General features: G+C 37.1%; 1 protein-coding gene across 10 annotated transcripts in view; it reads left to right on the top strand.

Annotated features, from left to right (window-relative positions):
* The window catches only part of MCTP1 (multiple C2 and transmembrane domain containing 1), a 604,116-nt gene that overhangs the window by 309,440 nt on the left and 271,116 nt on the right, over nt 1-23,560 (top strand). For all 10 annotated transcript variants that reach the window (XM_072958382.1, XM_072958380.1, XM_072958381.1 and 7 more), the window contains one exon: nt 21,705-21,819. In XM_072958382.1, the coding sequence (XP_072814483.1) occupies nt 21,705-21,819 (115 nt within the window). The remainder of the gene's footprint in view (nt 1-21,704; nt 21,820-23,560) is intronic.

A 23,560-nucleotide genomic window follows, 5' to 3' on the forward strand; every position in this document is an offset into this window, starting at 1 on the left:
CATGCTACCCTCCCTGTGTGTGTCTCTGTGTCCAGATTTCTCCTTTTTTTTAATAATAGAAGGACATGCTAGGAAATGTGGTTTCCAGATAAAATACAAGAATCCCAGTTAAATTAGAATTTCAGATAGACAACAAATATCCTTTTTTTTAGTACAAGCATTGCCCAAATATTGCACAGAAAGTGCTTATACTGAAATATTATTTATTTATCTGAATTATTTATTTATCTGAAATTCCAATTTAGCTGGGAATCCTATTTTTTCCCCTAAATCTGGCACCCACCTTGATGTCATATTGTTCATGTCTTCTTTAGCTGTAGAAGAATTTAACCCTAGTGCTATGGGATACCATGTGTTCCAGATGTTTCTCCAGTAACATATGGACTGCCACATCATCTAAGTGGCTGCCTTAGAGTTCTTGGGAAGGGAGTCACCTGGGGTTGTGCTTACTCCATCTCCCTGAGGCCCTACAGAGGAAACAGTGAAGATACTTGTTTTAAACTTGAATATTCTTTTTTATACTGTATTTAATCAGATATTGATCTACGTGACTTAAGAGAGAAGACAGGGTAGTAAGGGAGCTTTTGTAACTGGGCAGCCATGGCTAAGAAGCTGCTTTGTCCATTTGCAGGTGGGATAAGGGGGGTTTATTTATTTATTTTTTTGGTTCTTTTGTTTCACGTGGTCATAGCCTGGCAGTTGATGATTTTGAAAATAGCATCTTTGTGGATTATGATAAATTAGGACATCATATTAGATAACTATTAATGAATTGTTGAAAACCAGAGAGAGGGTTGATAAGTGAGGTAATTTCTTTTTACCAGGAAAACTATTTGAATAAACACATGATGACCACTCTCCTGAGAGCCTGGTCCTTTCACAGCCACTATTCTGCATATTAGCCTTTTTAGTTTTTGTGCCTCTGGGTGCAATTTTATCCTTCCTTCTTTTTCTCACTTGGTATAATTTCATTTATTGAAATGATTTTAGAATAAGTTTTTAGCCTTTATGCTATTCCAGATTTTTGTTTGTTCATCAGAGGTCTCTGCTTTAACAAACTTTGCTCTTATTAGTGGGCAAGAATTCAAACCTCAAAAGAGTTTGCCACTGACCGTGGGGTTGTTTTCCTTGAACGAGAGTGTTGTTACTTAGGAGGCAAATATTATGAAACTTGATGGGAAGTGCTAACCCAGAAATGCCTTGCTCGCATTTCTTCATTTTGCCGAGAGATGAGCTAATGTTTAGACTCAGCATTGTGAGCTCCTCACACTTGAGTTTGGGGAGAAAAGTAAGACTCAGGGGGTTCAGATACATCATTCTTTAATTCAGGATGGTGCCACTAAAGAAATTAGAGGTGTGAGAGCAAAACGGCCAATGCCCAAACTTGAGAAGCTTAGCCACCTGTCGACTAAAATAAATGCACAGCCTAAAAGTTGAGAGTTATGTTTTATTTGGCGGGAGGACTCGAGCTGGGATGACAGCCTCTCAGATCACTCTAAGGGACTGCTCTGAAGAGGTAGGGGAGGAGCTAGGATATATAGGAGCTTTACAACAAAGACCAGGTAGCTGGAACAATAAAACATTACTTGTTATCTAAAGAACACCATGCATCTCAAGTTAAAGAATTTAGTGCTTTTCTTTGTATGGGGGGAAGCACACATTTGGGCTCACTGAACTCATTCCTTTGACAAGCATCTAGCCATCTAGGGGCAGTATCTTATCCTTTATTATTCTGAGTCCCCTCATAGTGCACCATTGTGAGTGGCTGCACTGGCTGGGCTGCAGGCTTGTCTTCACTGAGGGGTGGAGGCAACGGCTGATGACTTGATAGCTTCAGCAGTCTTTGTTTACTGATATACTTTGCAGTATTTTTCATTCACACACTGATGCCTTTTAGAATTCGGTATTTCCCGATACACAAAGATTTTCCATTAGTGCAACTTCCTGGCTGTGCACGTCTCTTCCAAGTGTCTGGAATAAAGTTCTTTGGAAGTGGACTCAAGCAACCACCCATTAAGAGCTCTTTGTTGTGAAATTTTCTTCCTCTTTTCTGCAGGAAGGAGGATGATAGCATTGATCCTTGATCACTCTTCCGCTCTTCAAATCTGCCCTTTGCTGATAGTGAAGCAAATTGCAGAACTCTGTTCTTGTCATACTGTCTTAAAATGAATACTCCTCAACTGAGGAAACTTGGACTTGGGCTCTCCAGTCATTCAGCAAGCCCCGTGCAACACCCATGAGCTTCAGGTCTTCAGACCAGGAGATCTTGTCCTCGGGTATCTTCTTCCTAACTATTTCTTTGGTGTTACCTTAGTTGCTTAGTAAGTGGGAAATTAATATGTTGTTGGGCAATGGTGAACTCTTACTTCTGACAATGATTTATCTATTTTAGTAGCTTCTTATCTTCCCTCGGGGGAGGTAAGTGACATTTTGACTAGATTCTGTAACAACATTTATCATGATTATTTGGTATTCTCAGCACGACAACAGTGGACATAAATTCTTTATGAAATTAATCCCAGTGACAGAGGATTTGTTCTTATAATGATCTGTGTCTCTTCTTCCATGGTGTGCAAAGTCTAGTAAATATTAAGGCAGTCAAAATAATATTTTTCTTGTAAAAAATTTCAGATAAACCATATGTTATGTTTTTTTCTTTGCCATCTTTAGTTTATAGCCTCAATTACAACTAATGGCAGGCAAAGATTAAAAGCACAGCAGTAAATTACTTACACTCTGGCTCCTAAATAATCTATTTTTTAAAAGCAACAAATTGTATTCCTTTGTCTGACGTGTTGGAAAGAGAAAAAGCAATTATGCTGCTATTATGTTAGTCAGTTTGTGTTATTCAAGCACAGATCCGATAGGCTCTCTGTACTTAACATATTTTAAATGCAGCCATTATCAGAAAGCTTCTTTTGAATATGTTATCTGATTTGATAACTTTTCTGCTTAATATCTCATTTCGTGACGTGCAACACCAAATTTGTAGATTTCCTAGTGATTGGGAGCCATGTCTTAACCCATGTTTGTGTTTCCATTCCTTAATGGATGGGTGGATGATGAAGAGAGGTAGGGGATGGGTTAGAGAGTCAGAGAGGGTCTGTAGACTTTTTGGTAATCAGGATTCATATTCCTCAGAAATAATATGAATTTCTTGACTTGGTGTCAGACTACTAAAGTGCTACCATTGTTAACTTCTTAGGAGGTACAATGTTTTCATAGGCAAGAACACAGAACACAGTGGTGATGGTCTTGTATTTTCTTTATTCTTTAAAGCCTATGTTCAATTATTACTGAGTCAAAAAGAACTACTAGTTTTTATTAAAAGGACAATATTATGAAAGTTTCTCATTTTGTTAATGCACTTGACATAATATTTCAGTGGTGGTCAACCAGTCATGACACACCATATGCTAACTAGTTAGGAGCTTATAGAACTAAAACCTCCTCTCAAGACAACTTTCAAAAGATAAATTGCCGATGCCAAGGACAAACATTGACCGCTCACAGGGAGTCGTGTGAGTCTGTCCCACGGTGCCCATGTGTAGTACCCATGGATTATTTAACCAGGCTCATGTGAGGCGTGGGGAAGAACAGCTGTCACAGAGGCCATGGTGGTACAGGCTCAGGGGTCACTTTGCAACCACATTAGGTGTTTTTCTGAAGAAGAAAAATCTGTCTCTAGCTGCTGCCAGTTGATACTGATTTTTAAAGTTTACTTCACACAATTAATGTAGAACTAAAAATCTTGATGTGGTCTCCAACAAAAGGGACATGGTGCACAAGTTAATTTCTGCTTTCGACAGACAAATCTTGAGTTTTCAGTGACGAGAACTTCATGTCACCAGTACCACCTATATAACTGCAAAGACAGCATCATGGAAGCCTGGTTCCAAGCTGGTGCTTAGGTATTTCTAAGGCCTAGGAATCCAATCCAGTCTTTGGACCTGCAAATAATCCAAGCACTGTGTAAATTAAGCCACAGCAAGACTATTAAATGAAACACTTTGTCAATTTGAATTCTCCTAGCCTTTGCACTTCTCAGGGTGGGACTGTATTTATGTTCATAGGTGATCTACAAAGTGACATGGAGATTCCATATAAGTGTTGCAACCTCTGGCTTAATTCTCAGGCCTGTTCTAATACAGGAGCCATTAATAGCACTTAGGCTATAGGTATCTCCTCTGTTCACTCCTTTAATATTTATTGAGTGCCCACCACGTCAGACACTGTTATAGATACATAGTGGAGTAAATCAATAGATAAAATCACTGCCCTCGAAGAGCTTACCTTCTAGCAGGAATGCTGTTTGAAATACTGCATTAGTGTCAGATATTAAACATGAATATAGTATTTCATGAACTTCAAATCAATTTGATAAACCCTCATCAGGGTACCTGAGAAGATGAGTCAGTCCTGGCCCTGGTATCTAGGAATTCATAGTCTAGTAGGGTAAATAAAGATGTGTGGTCCCAAGTTAAAACACACTGAGACAGTAACAGAGGTGTGGCCTAGCACAGGTGGATACTGATTGAGCACGGAGTGGAGGGAAACTGCACAGAGAGGGGAGGTAGTGGGAGAGAGGTGGTTACAGGCTCAATAGCAAGGGGGGGCAGGGCTGGTGCCTGGGCCCCCTCTTCCCTCTGGAGGGTGAAGGCGAGGGTGACCACTTCTTGGAAGTGTGCTTGACACACTTGCAGATGGATCTGATGGGAAGGTTGAAGGGAATAGAGAGCAAAGACTGATGTTTACCAACCAGATGGGTGGTGAGTGCTTTGTCTGAGTTGAAGGCTGAGGGCAGGTCAGAGTGGGACATTCAAGAGAGGAGTTTTGGAGAGGTTAAGTTTGAGCTGCCTTCAAGGCATCCAAGTAGACATGTTAAGGAAGTGACTGAACATGTGGGCCTGAAATTCAGGAGAGTCTGAGCCCCAGGGCATCGGTGCTCCCTTAAGCTTTGGGAATTGATGGACTCACCTGGGGACAAAGTGAGACCTAAATATGAAGAAGGCTGGGGATCCCATCCCAGGGCACACCAGCACTTAGAGAGAGAGCACGGTGCCCTCTGTTCTCCCAAGTAGAACTGCTTTTCCTCTGCCACCCCCTGGAAAGGCCATCCATCCTGATTTTTTCCCATGGCTGCACATAGCAGAATGCCAGCTGGGTTCCACAAGTGGAAAGAAATTCATTCCATTTTTTTTTATTCGTCTCACCCTGGAGTCCCTTTCTTTCTCACCTTGACTTAACTTCTGAGCCTGTCCTCCCAGAATCTCACTCCAGGATATGGCCCCACACCATGGATAACACAAAGTACTTGGATGGGTACTGCCCTACCTCTAGGACATAGAAACATCCCACCTACATACAGGGAAAGATAGGAAATCCACACTCCTCCACCATTATTTTTCTCCCTAAGAATGCTACATTCTGTTGGATTGCAAAGGAAAAATCTAACAAATGGCTTCTGGCAGAAAGATTTCAGCAAAAAGACATTGGAAACCCAAAAGCATATAGTGTTAGCCAGCTGACCTAGAAGTAGTGAGAGTCACTCAAGGTGTGCTCCCTGGTTCCTGGCTCCATCCACACAAGCCACGTCCTTTAAAAGGCAGTTCTTACTAATTCCCTTAATTTTCAAAGAGCACAGATTAACCATTTAAAAAGAGCTCATCAAAAAATAAAGAAGAATCAAGGATATGCACAGACAGTTCACAAAAAAATACAGATGGCTGATAGACATGAAAGACAGTCTCCCAAGTAATTAAAGGCATGAAAACAAAACAAGGCGATGCCCGTTTTAATCCATCAGAGTGGCAAACGTTTTAGAATTTGTATGGCAGTCAGACAACTGTAAGATGTGAGTGAGTATTTGTGATTCTCCGCCCAGAATCTGCAGCATTTGCATGCTTACTTTGTTCTTCTTCTCCATAGGAGGGAACAGCTCAGTGGAATGGTATAATCATGGGATTGGGATCAGGGTAAAGATGGGAAGCAACATTTCCTCAAGAAAGTGGAGACCATGCTGGCAGAGCTGAAGGAGAGCAGGGTGTTAATGGGAAGAACCACTTAGTAGGGGCTGACTTGTGAGTGGATCTGGGAGGGGCAGAGCTGTGCAAAGGATTTTTGGCAGGAGGAAGAAGGCAATCCTGGGACATGTACCCTTTGTACCGGGCATACCTAGCACTCAGTGAGTTAATGTATTTATTGGCCCAGCAAATATGGTTGCTACGTATTTGATTTGGTGGCACAAACAAATTCTTTCTGGATGGCATTGGAAAAACAGGTCACTGGCTGTGAAAATATGTGTGGGTCTGCCAGCTATCGATAACTGGACACTTCTCAAAATACTGCACTGAACCAAAACAGCTGGTCTCATATCTTAGTTGATGAGGCAGTGAGATTCAGAACCCCAGATAAGCACTTCAGCCTTTAGACTTTGGCAGTTTGAACTAGGACTTCTGTAGAAAGTGAGATGCTGAGCTCACAGGTGGAGAGTTCTGTCTTCTCAACCAACAGCTAGAAACAGTGGGCACATTCAGCTAAAGGTGTGAAGATGTGAAAGAGCTTAAGTAAAGAAATGAACTTTTTCCTGTAAAATGAAGGTGTGCATTGTAATCATTAAAATAAAATATAATTTTACAATTTAAATTGTACATTCTGCTTCCTTAGGGAAGATTTTTTTCAGCACTTCTGGATGGAGAAAGTTACATATTATTTCAATGCTACATGAACTGATATAAAGGCAATATGTATGATTGTATTCTATTTAGTCATAAAATCCTGATTTTTATATACATTAAGTGAGACTTTTATCCCAAAATAGTATTCAACTAGTTTTGTTAATGACACCAAAGAGATTTAATTAGATTTAATTAAATTAGATTTAATTTAAAAAAAACCTACAAATAACCTAAAGTAAGACAGAGAAAAATATCTTTTCCATGAGGAAAATTCTGAACCTGTGATGTAGAAATCCTTGCTGTTAGAAATTGGAAGTACTCTTTCCTTAACCGCGACCAACCCTTTTCTTTTGATGTGAACTTATAACTAAGGCAAATTATGTAATTACGGTCTGAGAACTGAAAATTGACATGGAGTGTCAGATGTCTGGTTCATTTTCTGATTTAAAAAAAAAATCTAGGAGCAAAGCATTTGCTCAGTGGTTAAGAGCATGGGCTTTTGATATTAGATGAAACAGTTTGAATCTACTTCTGTTTCTTAACTGAGGCAAGTTATTCAACCGCTCTAATCCTCAGTTTCCACATCTATTACTAGGATTGAAAGAGTAGCTATTTCTTAGGTTTCTGTGCAGAGTAAATGAGACAGTGTTTGTGCTCCATCAGTGTTAGCCGTTTCATGAGTTGCAATGGTTTTCATTGCAATTAACAAAAAATACAACTCAAACTGACTAAAATTGTAAAGAGAATCTATTTGTTTATATAACTGGAAAATCTAGAGTTTAACTCTGGTTCAATCAAGTCACAAGAGTCTAGTGTGTTTCTGTCCCCTCACCTGGCATTCCCCATTATCAGCTTCACCCCAGGGTAACTCTCTTCATGAACCTAAGATGGCTACCTGTACTCCCACAGCTAGCTTTATGTTTCCTCATTCTCATCCGGAGGAATAACTGAGCCTCTTTGTTCCAGCGTTCCCAACCAAAACCAATGATTTACCCTGATTGGAAGAGCTTAGGTCACATTCCCACCCTGAACCAGTCATTGTACAGTGGGTAAGACTGGCCTAATCTTTGAGACATTCTCCACCTTTGAGCTGAGGAGCAAGTCAGCTTCCCACAACCACACTGATTATCAAGAGGAAACGAGGGCTGCTGGGAAGGCTAAAGGTAGAAACACATCCTTGAAAGACAATCAACACATGTCACCATTGGAATCACTATCCAGGCACCACGGAGAGGGCTGTCACTGCCCAGTCAGGAAGTTATCTGTGTTCCTGGGTAGGCTCTAGGAACACTTAGACACCAAAAACTTGTTAAAATTGCTCTTAGACGCATGTTATTACAGAGTGATGTTTGACTGTATTCTTTGCCTTCAAAGACTATTGTTGAGACAGTTTTGCATGTAAAGTTTTAAATGCCAGCATGCAAGAACAAGACAGAAGGTGTCTCATGGCAGGAAACAGAAAAAAAAAAAAAACCAAAAAAACAGAAACACATAACTCGCTTGCCAAGATAAATAGTATATGTTTCTGTTATAAGTTAAAACTTCCCTATGCTGAATACCTAGTACTGAGAAATATTTGGCCATTTTAGATTATTGGTTTAACACTAAGCTATGAGGAAAAAATTAGAAGTGACACCTAACATTATTATTATCTACTCATATGGTAGTACTCAAGTTTTGACAGTTTACTACTTTTTTGCAAGTAGTACTGAGAAAACTTAAGCTGTTGTATACTTTGCTCTACCAATTGGGACACTTGAAGAATATCTGTTAATTGAATGCTTTAAGCTAAGCATTTATTTTCCTTGTATTTACTTAGCTATTACAGGCAACTCTTGATGATTTCGAGGATCTGTAATTTATCCAGAGCAGATTCTGCTCTAGCATTTATTAATCCCATAGATTTTGTTTATATATGGAAAACCCTTAGAAAATACCTTTCTCTATGACAGACTTGTGTACTGAGCAAATAAAATTAACACTTCCCGTGTGGTGTGACATTTTAGAATTTTAAATCTTACAAACAACTGTGAAAGCATGTTTCAAAAGGAAATAGAAATGTGTTTTTGACTTCTGGTCTTTTTTTTTTTTTAATTCATGCCTCAGCCCACAGGCCTCTCAACCAACCATAGGTAAGAATAATTGAGAATGACACACTGTCACAAAATTGTACTCATGAGAGCATTTCAATTAGTGGTGGGGGTTCTGAAGATCCGTGAAAATAGACAAATCTTAATATTTATCCCTGACATGCAACTTCCTACAACTACTCCAACTTTCTTCTTTAAAGCACTTCCTTTGTGAGTGTGTCTTAAAGTCTCAGCTAGATCCTGAGCTATCTTTCATATCATCTAGTTTTTGTTCCTACCTGTAGTTAGACTGTCATTTTAAGAGTACAAAGGCAGAATGTTTAACATAGGATACTAAGTGTTTCACGCTTTACTATTTTATTAATCTTCACATCAGCTCTATTAAGGAGAAACCATTTGTATCCCCACTTGTAAATGCCATAAAACAGCCATAAAAGAGAATAAAATAATACCATTTGCAGCAACATGGGTGGACCTGGAGACTGTCATGCTAAGTGAAGTTAACCAGAAAGAGAAAGAAAAATACTGTATGATATCACTTATATGTGGATCTAAAAAATAAGACAAGTGAACTTATTTACAAAACAGAGACAGACTGACTCACAGATATAGAAAACAAACTTATGGTTACCGGGGGAAAGGGGGTGGGGATGGACAAATTGGGAGTTTGGAATTTGTAGATACTATTAAGTATAAAGTGGATAAACAGTAAGATCTTACTGTATAGCACAGGGAACTATATTCAATACCTTATAATAGCCTATAATGAAAAAGGATATGAAAAGGAATATATATATATATATAAATGAATCACTATGCTGTGTACCAGAAATTAACACAACATTGTAAATTGACTATACTTCAATTAAAAAAAAATTCTCTCTAGGAACCATTTTAAGTGACTCAGTGGATGAAAGGTATCAGAGTCTGAAAGCCAGCAGGAAGTATAGCAGTTGGCTGTGCAGAAGATAATTAAGGTGTAGAATGGAGTAGCAGAAAGAGTTGACCAAGGGAATATTTTTGAAATATAATTGATAGGACTTCATGCTTGCACAGTTGGAGCCAGGTGTATTTGGTGCTAGGTTTTCTATCTTAGGTGACTAGGCATTTATTAACGATGCCTCAGAGTCACATCCAGAACAAAAAGGAGGAGAAGCAAGTTGGAGGAAGAGAGGGCTTTTCATTTACTGCCATGAGACACCTTTTGTCTTGTTCTTGCATGTTGGCATTTAAACTTTATATGCAAAACTGTCTCCACAATAGTCTTTGAAGGCAAAGAATATAGTCAAACATCATTCTATGTTCTCTATAACTTAGTTCTCTGCTGGACATTCAGTAGGGGGTTAAAAAAATAGTGAGTGAAAAGCTGAATGAAGATGAGATAAACTTTGGGTGTTTTGGGTATTATGGGAGCATTGAAAATTATTGGTATATACTAATTTCCTTTTCAGAAAAAGTACTATTGCCATGGTGTTCTCCCAAGAAAGCCAAGTGTTAGATTAAAAGTAGTAGTAGAGTTTATGATCTAGAGCTGTTTCTTGTTCTTTTTAAAGATACCTACAGATTTTACTGGAAGAGTTGATAGGACATTCACACAAAGTTGATACCTGATAGAAACACTAAAACCTTACTTTGGTTCTTTGGTTTTTTCCTTTGAAAGAAATAATAGAGTTCTGGGGGTGGGAGGAACCCAAATGAAAAGTACTTGTAATTCACAAAAAGTAAAAATTACAGAATTATTCCAAAAGAAGTAGATATAAGCATTAAGTTTGATAAGATTTCTTTATTAAGCATAATAAGGTTCATGGTAAAAGCTGATGAGGGTATGGATATGTGTGCTGCTAGTTTTATAGTTGTGGATACATAAAAACACTAGAAGTATTTTTCAGCAAAATCCCAAATGTTTAGCATCAAGCTAACATCTGTTACACAACCTTCTCTTTCTAAGATTGTTAGATCCTCAAAAATTCAAGTCCTCCAAAATGAGATGTTTTCCTCTACATATGCCCAAATTTGGGGGATAATAGAACTGTCTAATCTATTTAAACATTTATTGGCAGAAGTATTCATGGCAAGGAGGATAACATCAATAAACAAGTTAGTATTTATGCCTTTTTCTGACAAGTCTTTTCTTACTGTTGTTATTTTTTTTGGTTTTGGGGTTTTTTTGTTTTGTTTTTATTTTTGCACTTTTTAAATGCAGTTTCGTTTTCTTTGGGGAAGAAAGAGCATATTTGGAGACTCACTAAAAGACAAATGGTCAGAAGAGTTAATACAGATAAAATCTATCATGTTCTTAGGTCTAACAAATATTGTTTTGGTGGAATAGTAGAGATGACAGTTATTAAGTAATATAATAGTACTGAAAGCAGACAAGTCAACCTGAGCACAATCTACTTTCTAATCTCTAATAACCATTAATAAACACTAGCAGTATATACATACATAATATATATTATTATTTACAAAAATCAGGAAGACCCTATTTGGCATTTGTAAATCATTTGACCCTTTACAAAGCACTTTAAATTACAAGATGTCTTTTAATTTTCACGTTTTTTTTTTAAAGAAGAGGAAAATTAGGCTCATAGAACTCATAAAACTTTTCCTCTGCCTCAGAACAACTTAATAGAATAACCAGGCTTTGTATACAGGTCTTTGTGTTCTAATTCCTATAATCTTTCCTCTCATTTATAATAGTTCTTCTCATCACATGCCTCTAAATAACTGCTGATATTTAAATAATTTCTTACATTTACAAAGCACTTTTACATATTTTATCAAAACAGTCCTTGGTGAAATATCTATTAGCCCATTTTAAAGATTAGAAAACAAAGGTGCCGAGTGGTTAAGTATTTTTGGCTGAGGTTAAATAGCCGATATCAAGCCTGCCCTTTCATCATCAGAATTTGCATCTTGTAACACAAAGGTTGATTACAGGGTCTAATTACAAAAAGGAGTGGTCCATGTACATAAGAACTGGGAATAGAGAATTTTATTTGCTTTCTTTTGCCTCAGGTTATTTTCTATACTGTATGTGTAGGTGGAAAGGCTATCAGTGATAATGAAGTGATCTTGTACAGAAGCAATTTAGCAGACAAGCCAAGGCTGAGTAATCAGTGTTGTGGGAGTCCCAGAAAAGACGTTTGGGGAGTACTGAATTTCGTACTTTTTCAGCAGCAGTTAAATGTTGCCATTTAGTGGGCCCTGAGTATTTCTAGATCCATTTTGGTTTGGGCTATTGCAAAATCAAAATCCCAGAATTAAACCCAGGGTTGTAGTTCAGTTCAAAAACGAACTATAATAAAGCTTTGGTATGACCAGAGGATCAACCTTCCTTTTCTGCTTAGTTTATCTTCCTGGTTGACTGAAGGCCAACTTAAATACTATAACCATGTATGGCAGTTTACCTGGGACGGTTTTGTTTATGCTTGTTTATGCCATGTAACTGTTAACAGCCCTCCCTTTCGCTATTTAAAGTATCCCAGTTGGAATGATAAGCTATATGGTTACTTTAACCGTAAGTGTTTTCCCCCATTCTTGTTGAAAATATTCATAAGAACACAAAGTTTTCCTCACGTAGTAACTTCAGAGCAATGGCTTTAGTTGGCCTCTGTCTGAGCTGGCACCACGGGAGCATCTGTTTGTGAGCATCCATGACCACTGCATTGTGGAGGGGGAAGTTGAAGGCTGGGGCAGCTTCTATCTATGTGGAGCCTCTCTCTACAGCTCACTTTCTCCCATATCCACTGTTCATGGATTTCTGGTGTTCCCTGGCTGCTTTCTTGTTTCTTTGTTTCTTTTGCTCAGTCTTACTGCTCTTTTCTCACTCTCTTCCATTGTCAGGGCCGAAGTCTCTTACCAAAGGAGGTGAGAAGGTGACCAGGGGTCAGATAGACCTCCAAGAGCACAGCGCCCAGAGCAGACAGCACTCGGGCCCCAGCTGTTCCTGGCCTTTAGCAGTGGGAGTTCACAGATCTTTGCTCTCCTGCCCAGCTGTTGTCATACTCTGCTGTGGTTGCTGATGTGTCTGTCTGTCCTACTCCAGAGTTACATCTACCCTCTGTGTATTTTTTCCACCCCATACTTCTGCTTAATTATAGCACTCATTTCCCAACTTGGGGTTATACATGGGTCATCATGGCCTCTCCAGTCCCTATTATGACCGTTTGGCTTTAGCAGGCACTTTTTCCTTTTTCTTCTCTCTGAACTTGGTCCAAAGCACCTTTCCTTAATAACACTTTTGCTGACTAACAACCTGTCACTGACCAGCCTATTCACGTCTGCCTGTTGTTCAAGTACCAACTCTAGTGTAATCAGCTATGAACAAGGGGCAAGGAAGTTACATTTACATAGAATTAAGCATAAGCTGTTCTTGCTGTGGATTGGACGGGCACTATGACTGACAGTAAGTGGGAGATGCCCGTTGATTGTTACAGGTTTTCCCAATTCTGTGTGGTTTCAGTTTTGAACATATTTACTCAGTTGACCTCTAACTAATTAGAATATTCCCTTAACAAGTGAATCCTTGAGTTTCATTGAACTTTGAATATATCAAGGGTCTTTTGAGTTCTGTTTTTTGAAAATTAAGTTTCAAAAACCTTTGATTTCCACTTGATGGCGATTTCACTGTGCAGATATTTCTAATGTTGTAGAAACTATGAGAAATGACTGAGGTGTGTTGAACAAAATTCATCACAGCAGAGCTGCAGAAAGATAAAGGCTTTATTTGGGGTCTTAGAATTGTAATTTGGGAGACAGAAATTTGAGTTGGAGTCAAAAACGTGTTCCAAGGAGAAGGAAAAATACGCGTTCATAAAGGAAGAAAACTCACAAGGTTGCAAAAGTTGTTTTGAAAGAATTATGATGGGAGCTATTCTTATCTATACATATTTGGTTGCTAAGGCTATCACTGGAAGAAGGTGGAAGTCTGGTACTGTGACAAGTTGGAGGTTTCTTGCAATGTCCTTAGAATGTTTGTGGTTTGGCCCAGTTCAAAAGTTTATGATTCTAAACAGTGAGAACATGAGTAAACCCTGCTTCCTTAACGGTCTCACAGCTTCATTTTAAATAGCCCTCTTAGAAATACTGACTCCATTTTGAATTTTCTTTTTCCACTGTAGAAACTGATAATGACTGAATAGAAATCCTCAATGATACCTCTTGATATCCTTAACAAGTTTGTTAAATTTTAAAGTTGATAATGTAGAAGCTTTCATGAAGTTTTTCACTTTCATGAAGAGGATTTTGTTGATAGACAAAGATAGAGCTGTGCTGAGCATGGCCTGAGCATATGAAACAACTTAACCAACCTACAACCCACTGGACATGGCAGTACTAGACGCACCCAAGACAGTCTCCTAGAATGCAGATGCACTTCTCCTTTTCTATACACTGCTACAGTAACTCCACTTCTTATTGATGATAAGAATCAACCAGCCCAGCTAACACAGTAACCTCGTTTTACCTGTAAGGAAAAATTTTTAAATGCCAGGCTAACTTTGAATGTATCAGCACTATTATATCTTCTGGTGGGAGCTTTCTTCACCGAGGTAAAAAGGCCTCCGAAGCTGCAGAACTCAAAGTCACAGGGAACCCTCATACTGATTCCCATATATATTCCCCAGATGTTTCATAATGTAAATAAGAAAAGTCTGGAAATTCTTTATGTATCAGCTTTTTCAAAGATGTGCTTTTATAATTAGCACAATAGGTCAAGCTGGGATGTGTTTTGAAATCACCTAAGGAACTGTAAGAAGAAAAATACTGATACCTGGGTCCTATGCCCAAAGTTCCTGGGTGCCTAGCCAAAACTCTCAAGGCTGAAAACCACTAGTCTCTATAAAATGAGGGACAGAAAGGTTTGGTATGAGGAAATCTGACATCACCATACATGGTAACTGTTCTAGTTTAAGCAAACTAGGAACAGTAGAGTAAAGGCTTCTTTAAAAATGGGGGCTTGCAGAAAGACAAAGAAAAATTATATGATATCACTTCTATATGGACTCTAAAAAAATGACACAAATGAACTTATTTACAAAACAGAAACTGACTCACAGACATATGCTTATGGTTACCGGGGGTGGAGGGGTGGGGGGAAGTGGAGGGATAAATGGGGAGTTAGAGATTCACAGATACGAACTACTGTGTATAAAATAGATAAACAACAAGATCCTACTATATAGCACAGGGAACTATATTCAATACCTTGTAATAGCGTATAATGAAAAAGAATATGAAAAGAAATATATTATTTATGTGTCTAACTGAGCCACTGTGCTGTACACCAGAATCAAACACAACATTATAAACTGACTATACTTAAGTTTTAAAAAAATGATGGCTTGGTGGAGTAGAAGCTGTGGGTGCTCCGATCATTATAATCCTTCCAAATACTTCCTTTCACATTCTCTGGGTCCCTCTCTTGAACGGTTTTTTTTTTTTTAATGACTTTCCCATAAGTGACCTGCTAAGGCTATGAATTTCACTTATAATTTTTCAATTTGAAATAATGCATCTGCCTTTTGGCTTCAACAGTCCCCAAACTTTATTTGACTGTTGTCATAGAGACCTCCCTAAACCTCTGTGTCTAGAACTCTGAATTTTAAAATTTGAAATTATTTCTCTTACATTCCCACCAAAAGTGTACAAGGATTTCTTCTTCTCAATGTTTTCACCAGCATTTGTTATCTTTTTTTTTTTCCATAATAGCCATTTAAACAGCCATGAGGTGATACCTCATGATGGTTTTGATTTTCAGTTGCCTAATGGTTAGTAATGTTGAACACCTTTTTGTGTACTGTTGACCATTCATATGTCTTCTTTGGATAAAGATCTATTTAGATCCTTTGACCCTTTTTTAGTTAGTTTTTTTTTTTTTTTGCAATTTAATTGTATGAATTCCTCATACTTCGGATATTAACCCCTTATCAGGTGTCTGGTTTACAAATATTTTCTCCCATTCTGTAGGTTGTTTTTTCATTTTGTTGATTATTTCCTTTTTGAGGTAGAAGTTTTTTTATTTAATGAAGCCCCACTTGTCTGTTTCTGCTTTTGTCACCTCTGTTTTCTTGGTGTCATATCCAAAAATTTATTGCCAAGACCAATGTCAGGGAACTTTTTTCCTATGTTTTCTTCTTGAAGATTTACAACTTCAGGTCTTGCATTAAAGTCATTAATCCATTTTGAGTTGATTTTTGCATGTGGTGTAATATAAGGGTTTAATTTTATTCTTTTGTATATGGATAAATAGATTTACTAACACCATTTATTAAAGAATCTGCCTTTTCCTCACTTTATGTTCTTGAGGCCCTTATAGAAGATTAGTTGACTGTGTATGTGTGGGTTTGTTTCTGGGTTCTTTATTCTGTTCCACTGATCTATTTTTATGTCAATGCCCTGCTGTTTCAATCACTATAGCTTTGTAGTATAGTTTGAAATCAGAAAGTGTGATGCTTCCAGTTATGTCCTTTTTTTTCTTAGGATTGCTTTGGCTATTCGAAGTCTTTTATCGTTCCATATGATCTAGCAATCCCACTTCTGGATATTTATGCAAAGGAATTTAAATCAGGATATCAAAGAGATACATACCTTCACTCTCATGTTTATTACAACATAAGTCACAACAGCCAAGATATGAAAACAACCTAAGTATACGTTGATGGATGAATGGATAAAGAAAATTTGGTATACATATACAATGGAATATTATTCAGCCTTAAGAAAAAAGGAATATCTGCCCTTTGCAACCACACGAATACGCTTGGAGAACATTATGCTAAGTGAAATAAGCCAGACACAGAAAGACAACTACTGTATGATTTCATTTATATATAGAATCTAAAATAGTCAAACTCATAGAAGGAGAGAGTAAAATTGTGGTTGCCAGGGGTTGGGGGGAGGGAAAATGGGAGGAGAATGGTCAAAGTGTATAAAATTTCAGTAATGCCAGATAAGTAAGCTTTGAAGGTCTACTATATAGCATAGTGCCTATAGCTAACAATATCATATTCTATACTTAAAATTTTCTCACATTAAGTGTTCTTATCACACACACATACAAATGATAATAATAATAAAAGGGGTGGGAGGAATCTTGGGAAGATGATGGATGAGTGTGTAGCCTTGACAGTGGTAATGGTATCGCAGGTGTATACTTGTTCCTAAATTCATAGAGTTGTATGGATTACATATGTACAGCTTTTACACATCAATCCTACCTCAGTATAAAGTGGTTTAAAAATAGCAACACCTAGCTAAACGTGGGACATGGCAGTTTAGAGAGGAGAAATTTATCTTTGAAGTTCCTATACTAGTCTCTAAATAAATGTTATATCTGAAAAAATGATTAAAAAACGTTTAAAATGACGAAGCTTGTTTTAGATCTCTGTGGGTGCCTAGTACTTCAGACACATCTTCCCTAATATTTTCTTACATTTGGGAACTTAATAAACATTTTAAAAAGATCCTTTATAGCCGTAAAAATTATATTTCCCATATCCCTCCATAATCGCCTACCAATTTTCTTCTTGGAACCATTCCAGTGAGCTTGAGGGGAGATGTATCTCTAGATCTACTTAAGTTCTTGACTTTCTTTTTTCATTGAGCTGTGGGGGTCTCCTTGGAGGTTGACTCAGGGTTGCCCTGAAACTTGTTCTTCCTCTCTTTTCTGCTCCCTTCTGCTAGCATCACCAGCCTCCCAGGAGCTCAGCCCAGACTCCTATGTGACTCATCTGTCCATTTCCCATATCTCCTACATCTTGTCAGTTGAATATTTCAGTTGATTGAGTGTCCTCAGTATCTCTCAAATTCATCTTTTATTTCCATTACCACTGACCATATCAGGCCCTTGTGATTTAAAGTGGACTGTTGTAAAACCTTTTAAACAATTCCTATATCCACAGGATTTCTCTATTCTCATCCATCCTACAGAGAGGAAAGGCCAGGTTTTCTTCTACTTTGAAATCTCAGCCCTTAGTCCAGAGCAGGAAACATGAAAGACAGACAATAAATGCTTATTAAATGAGTCCTGGCTATATTGTCTCTCTCTTCAAGAGCCTGTGATGGTCTCCTGTTGCCCACAAGTTGAATCTCTCCTCAGCCTGGTGTCACTGTACATCAATCAGTTTTCCCTTCCATGTGATTTCCCACACCATCCAGTGATGCACCCTCTTGTGACTAGTCACCATTGGGCTCTTGTTAATTTTTTTTAACATTATTTTATTGAGTTATAGTCATTTTACAATGTTGTGTCAAATTCCAGTGTAGAGCACAATTTTTCAGTTCTACGTGAACATACATAATATTTATTGTCACATTTTTTTTGCTGTGAGCTACCACAAGATCTTGTATATATTTCCCTGTGCTATACAGTATAATCTTGTTTATCTATTCTACATATGCCTGTCAGTATCTACAAAATTTGAACTCCCAATCTATCCCTTCCCACCTCCCTCCCCTTGGCAACTGCAAGTTTGTATTCTATGTCTATGAGTAGTCTGTTTCTGTTTTGTATGTATGTTATTTTTTTTTTTTTAGATTCCACACAGGGGCTCATGTTGATTTTTCCATCCTCCTTTCTTCCAAATCTTCACTTGTCAAAGTCTTGCTTATATTTTCAAACTGCTCTATTGTCATCTCTATGAGGCCACCTCAGATTCTTTTCCCAACTTTCTTCCCTGTTCTCCCAATGATTTAATAACTCCACTGTATCACAGTCTGGTCTTAAATTATAGCTCTTGAGTGGATGGGGTTTAATTTTCAATACAATTTTGATCAATTGGAATGTTGCCCTTGAGCACTGTATTGAGAAGGATTCTCTTGAAGGAAGATGCCGAAACAGATGAGATGCCATACATGGGCACAGGAGAAGAAAGAGAACAAAGTGCCCATGGAGTAGTCAAACTTTGTTATAGATCCTCATGTGTGTGTCTACTCAGCTGAACCAAGTGCCCTTAAAGACATTTTCTATCCTCATAGCCTCTACCACAATTTCTGTTCAATTTGATCCTTAAACACGCTATTCCCTGGAGCTAAAAGTTTACAATCTAAAATGGCAAATGTGGCATTTGAGATATAATGTGAGAATGGACAAGAAAGTTATCAAGTGCTGATGAAATGGTCCTTGACGAATGAATAGGAATACAGGGAGAAAAAGATGGAGAAGGTGGTAACATCCAGAGGAAGTGAAATCAGTATCTTGGATAGTTGTCTGCACTCTTGCATTTATTACAGCATTATTCACAATAGCCAAGGTTATAGAAATAACCTAAGTGTTTATCATAGGAGGAATAAATAAAGGAAATGTGATCTATAAATACACACACACACACACACACACACACGCACACACACACTATGGAATTATTATTCAGGCTTTAAAAAGCCAATAGATGTTTAAGTCCAGTAAAGTTTTTTCTTAACTAGGTGTTGAATTCTAAAACAGCAAAAGTGAAAAATCTAGTATAGTTAAAATTACCTTTGAAAATTCTTTAACTTGCACATATAGTATAATATGCATTTTTAAATGTTAAGCCAGGGACTCTATAAATTATTCATTCTAAGCTTCAAGAAGCAGTGAGTAGAGCAAGAAAGCTATAAAAAATACAGATTCTGAGCATTCAAACTTAGAATTCAGTCTTTAAGATACTAGAGGAGGGGGTAGTGTGGGTAGAAAATTTCTACTTTCCTATAGATTATATTCCATTGTTTAGAAAGTAGTAAGTCTATCTACTTTTAATATTTATTAGTGGATTTACTTATTTTGAAACAATGTCTATAAAAGAACCTCATGAAAGGCTTAGAGCATACTAAGAGCTTAACAAATGTTTGCTGGATTTTAATTTAAATACTGCTTATTAATTAGACCCACATACAAACTGTTCTTTGAAAAGTCATTCAAAAGACATTGGTTGGCTTCCTCTCTTTTCAAGTGGGCATCTTCTGTTTGGCCCAGTGAAGAGCTGTCACTGTCCTGCTATTTATACAAGTTTAAAGACATCTTACGTGGTACTGGAAATGTGTTTTGAAGAAACATAATATTTTTTGCCCACCATAGTTGAAAATCAGTAACATCCTGTGCTGACTAGGTATGAGAAATAGGCAATTGCATACTTTTACTAGGAGTGTGAACTATTTTTTTTTCTATTCTACAATTTTGTAATCCCATTCTATTTAAACCTTTTTGGAACCATACATCCTAGAAGAGAAATGAAAGCTTAAGTCCTTGTAGCTTAAGTGCTTGTAGTGGCAAGTGCTGAAACCAACTCATATGTTCATCAACGGGGAAGTCATTGAAGAAATTATGTAATCCCACACTGTGGAAAATAATGTACCTCAAAAAAAACAAAATCTAGATAGATCCATATGTACTGATTAGAAATGTGTCCATGATATGTTTCTTAAGTTAAATAAATTATAAAATAATTACCAAAATATACTATTATCTTTGTTAGAAACAAACAAAAATGGAAAACTGAACTGCAGGAAGATTAATCTATATATGCGTGTATTTGTTTTTATAAGACCTTCAAGAGTGTGGAAGGATATACCCTAAATAGTTATAATTGGTAACTCCAAGGAGGTGGGGTAATTGGATGTTTTAGGGAAGAGCAAGACAATCATTTTACCTTTTACTCCTCTGTTGTTTGGAACCTTGATCCAAATTCATGGTGCAAGGAATGAAAAGAAAAAAACAATGAGGGAGTTGTAGCATGGAAATGGGTTGGATGGGATTTGGCAGCTCTTTGGATGTGGGAAGAGGGAAATGCTTGCAGATTTCCAGCCTGAGTGGCTGAGAGAAGAGTGCTGTCATTCATAGAAACAGGGGTATCATGAAAAAAATTCTTTTTTTTTTTTGTTTCAAGAGGAGAGATGATGAGTTTAGGTTATCAGTCAAAGTTGTGCTGCTTGTTATTTTAACTGACAATTGCTCCCATAGGAAGTCTCATCTGGGTCTTGAAACATTAAAAAAAAAAAGCTTCTTTTTAGCTTTATTTCTATAGAACTAAAAAAGCCAGAATGTATCTAATATTTTACCTTATCCATGTATACTACTCCAAAACAAAAGTACATTTGGTTTTGAATTGGAAAAAAAATAAGAATTTAAAGTCACCTCAAATATGTGAAGAAAAGTTTTCCTGTTGTATTCAACGTGGCAGAAAGTATAAAACAGGACATGTAAAATTTTTACTATATGTTTCTCATATGTTATTTTAATATAGTTTTTCTTCTTGCAAGTTCATTTATAACCCAATGCCTAGTGTGTTGTTGCTAAAGGTATTCTACAGAGGTAGCCTTGCAAAGATTTTTAGTTCTAGAAATAGCTTGTGCACTTTTATTCCATAGAAAGCAGCGTCAGAAATTTAGTCCTTTTGAGAGTTTGTTTCTCACAAATACTGTCAAAATGCTGGTGAATTTATTTCTGAATAATTATATAGTATTTTATGTTGGGACTGAAATAGACATGGTAATCCATCAATATGAGCCCCTTTGCATAAATAAGTGAGTTAATAAAGTCAACTGAATAAGTCATTTTAATTTTTAACTCAGTTATGTGGAAATCGACTGCTCTCACATACCTTTATTCTCCATCTGTCGCTGACTTTTTACTTGAGACACTGTTTCTGTGTTTGTCTTCCTTAGTTGAATTATGTAGGGCTTTCTATGGGAAATTTTTTTTTATATTTATTATTTTAATCTGCATTAAAACAAGAATTCCTGTAACTGCTATGTCTTTATTTTGAGTCTCAAGAATTTCATGAATTTCAAAACCTTTAGAGAACTAGGTGATTATGATACTGTCTGAATTCACAAGATGATTTATTATATTTACTAGTTCTTAGAGTGCATGCTAAGCTATGTATGGTCCCCCATTGTAGGAAATAGAATAGAGATAATAAATTTAATATTTTGTGTATTTCTTGTTTTTTTTTTCCAGAAAATAAATACTACTGGAACCAGTAATGCAGATGTCCCTTTGGCCGATCCCGGAATGTACCAATTGGACATTACATTAAAAAGGGGTCAAAGTTTAGCTGCCCGAGATCGAGGAGGTAAGACATATGAACAACATCACCTGGAAGCTTATTCTATGTGTTTCTGATAAACTTTGTTTTTCTTGTGATTTCTTAAGTTAAAAAAAAATCAAGTATAATAATAATTTTAGAAGGTTGGGTTCAATGATGTGGCTGGAAATGTTTTCTGACTCCTGTGACCATGGAGGAAGAGGTTATGATGCAGGTTCAAAAACTGTGAACTAGTCCCAACCCAGCCAGCAAGGTCCCTACCAAACTGCTGACAAGTTAGACTCTGCATTTTATGTAATTGGTGACATAATCAGCTAAGTAGATGAGGCACATCTTTGAAGCCATATCAGAATTCACCTTTTCACAGAACTAAAATTCTTTTTGCTGCATACCTCTGCTCCGTTAAATCTGCTGCAATTGCAGACTTCTGGACTAACATTTCACCCAAACATTGGAGAGTCCCAATAAGTGATTTTCTGAGGTGTGGTTGGACCTGGCAATAATCTCATGGTGGATAAAACAGGTCTTTGTAAGCCAGGATGAAGGAAAAGACAAGGCAAATACTCTTTAGTTCCTGGATCCAAATCCCAAGGCAGTCTCCTCATGAACTAGCCTGGGATACATTAGGTATTCCTTGAGCCCTGATGAGCAGCAGGGCCAGAGACTGACCCTAAACTGACTGTGTAGCATCCTTTGCACATTTTGAAATATCAGCTCTTCGGGATGTGAAGATCTGAGGTCCTGAGGGCCCACAATCTCAGAGGAAGTTGAATTTGAGTGCACCTTCTCCCATTAGGAAGGAGGAGAGTCCAAAGCATTTAAATCATTGTCAGACAACCTGGAGAGTCTCCTGGATCACATGTTCTTATTTTTCTACCCCACCCTATTTGACATCCATACTTAAGGAGTGGAAGGGACCAAATTAGGACCATAGGGTGTAATTTTGATCTCCTGTCTCTACAAAAATAAAATAGAGAAAATGATTAATATAACAGTGGCTTTTTTAAAATTAGAAATGATACAAATAATATTTTTAATATTTAAGTAAAAACTACCAAGTATCAGAACAGTCTTAATGAATGAAGGTATGATTGGAAATGTTAAAATTTAAAGGGGAAAATTTCAAAATTAGCCATCTGGCTTAGTAGCAGCTGAGGACAAATGTTTATCATATTGAACTCCTGGTCTCAGAAGAAGTTATGATTAAATTGGAGGGAAAAATAATGCAATTAACAGTATTATTTTGCTATATTTATTTAACATTTTTTAGTCTTCAGAACTACCTTAATGACATTACATCATTTTATCTAAAGCAGAATTGAATCACGCATCAGGAGATCAAAATTCTAGTCCTAGATATGCCATCCCAACAATACTAAATACATATAATTACTTATTGTAGCATTTTTTGTAGTTGTAAAATGCCGATAAATAGAAGAGGTGGTTAAACATGGTATGTCCACACGATGAAATACTATGCAACTGTAAAATTAATAAGGAAAATCTCTAGGAATTGATATGGAAATAGTTACAGGATATATTATTAAGAGAAAAAGCAAAGTGTAAAGAGTATCAACATTATGGAGTGTTTTAGGTAAGAAAAAAGTGTGTATAAGAAATTATGCATTATCTGCTCATTTCTTCAAAAGAAATATCAGTGGTAAAATCCAGAAACAATTAAGATCGATAACATATGTAATATAGGTAAGAACACATGTCAAGAATGTAGGATGGGAATGGGACAAAAATGGTAAGGAGGAAGTGGTAT

The sequence above is a fragment of the Vicugna pacos genome, chromosome 3, assembly GCF_048564905.1.
Source record: "Vicugna pacos chromosome 3, VicPac4, whole genome shotgun sequence".
Classification (NCBI taxonomy): Eukaryota; Metazoa; Chordata; class Mammalia; order Artiodactyla; family Camelidae; genus Vicugna; species Vicugna pacos.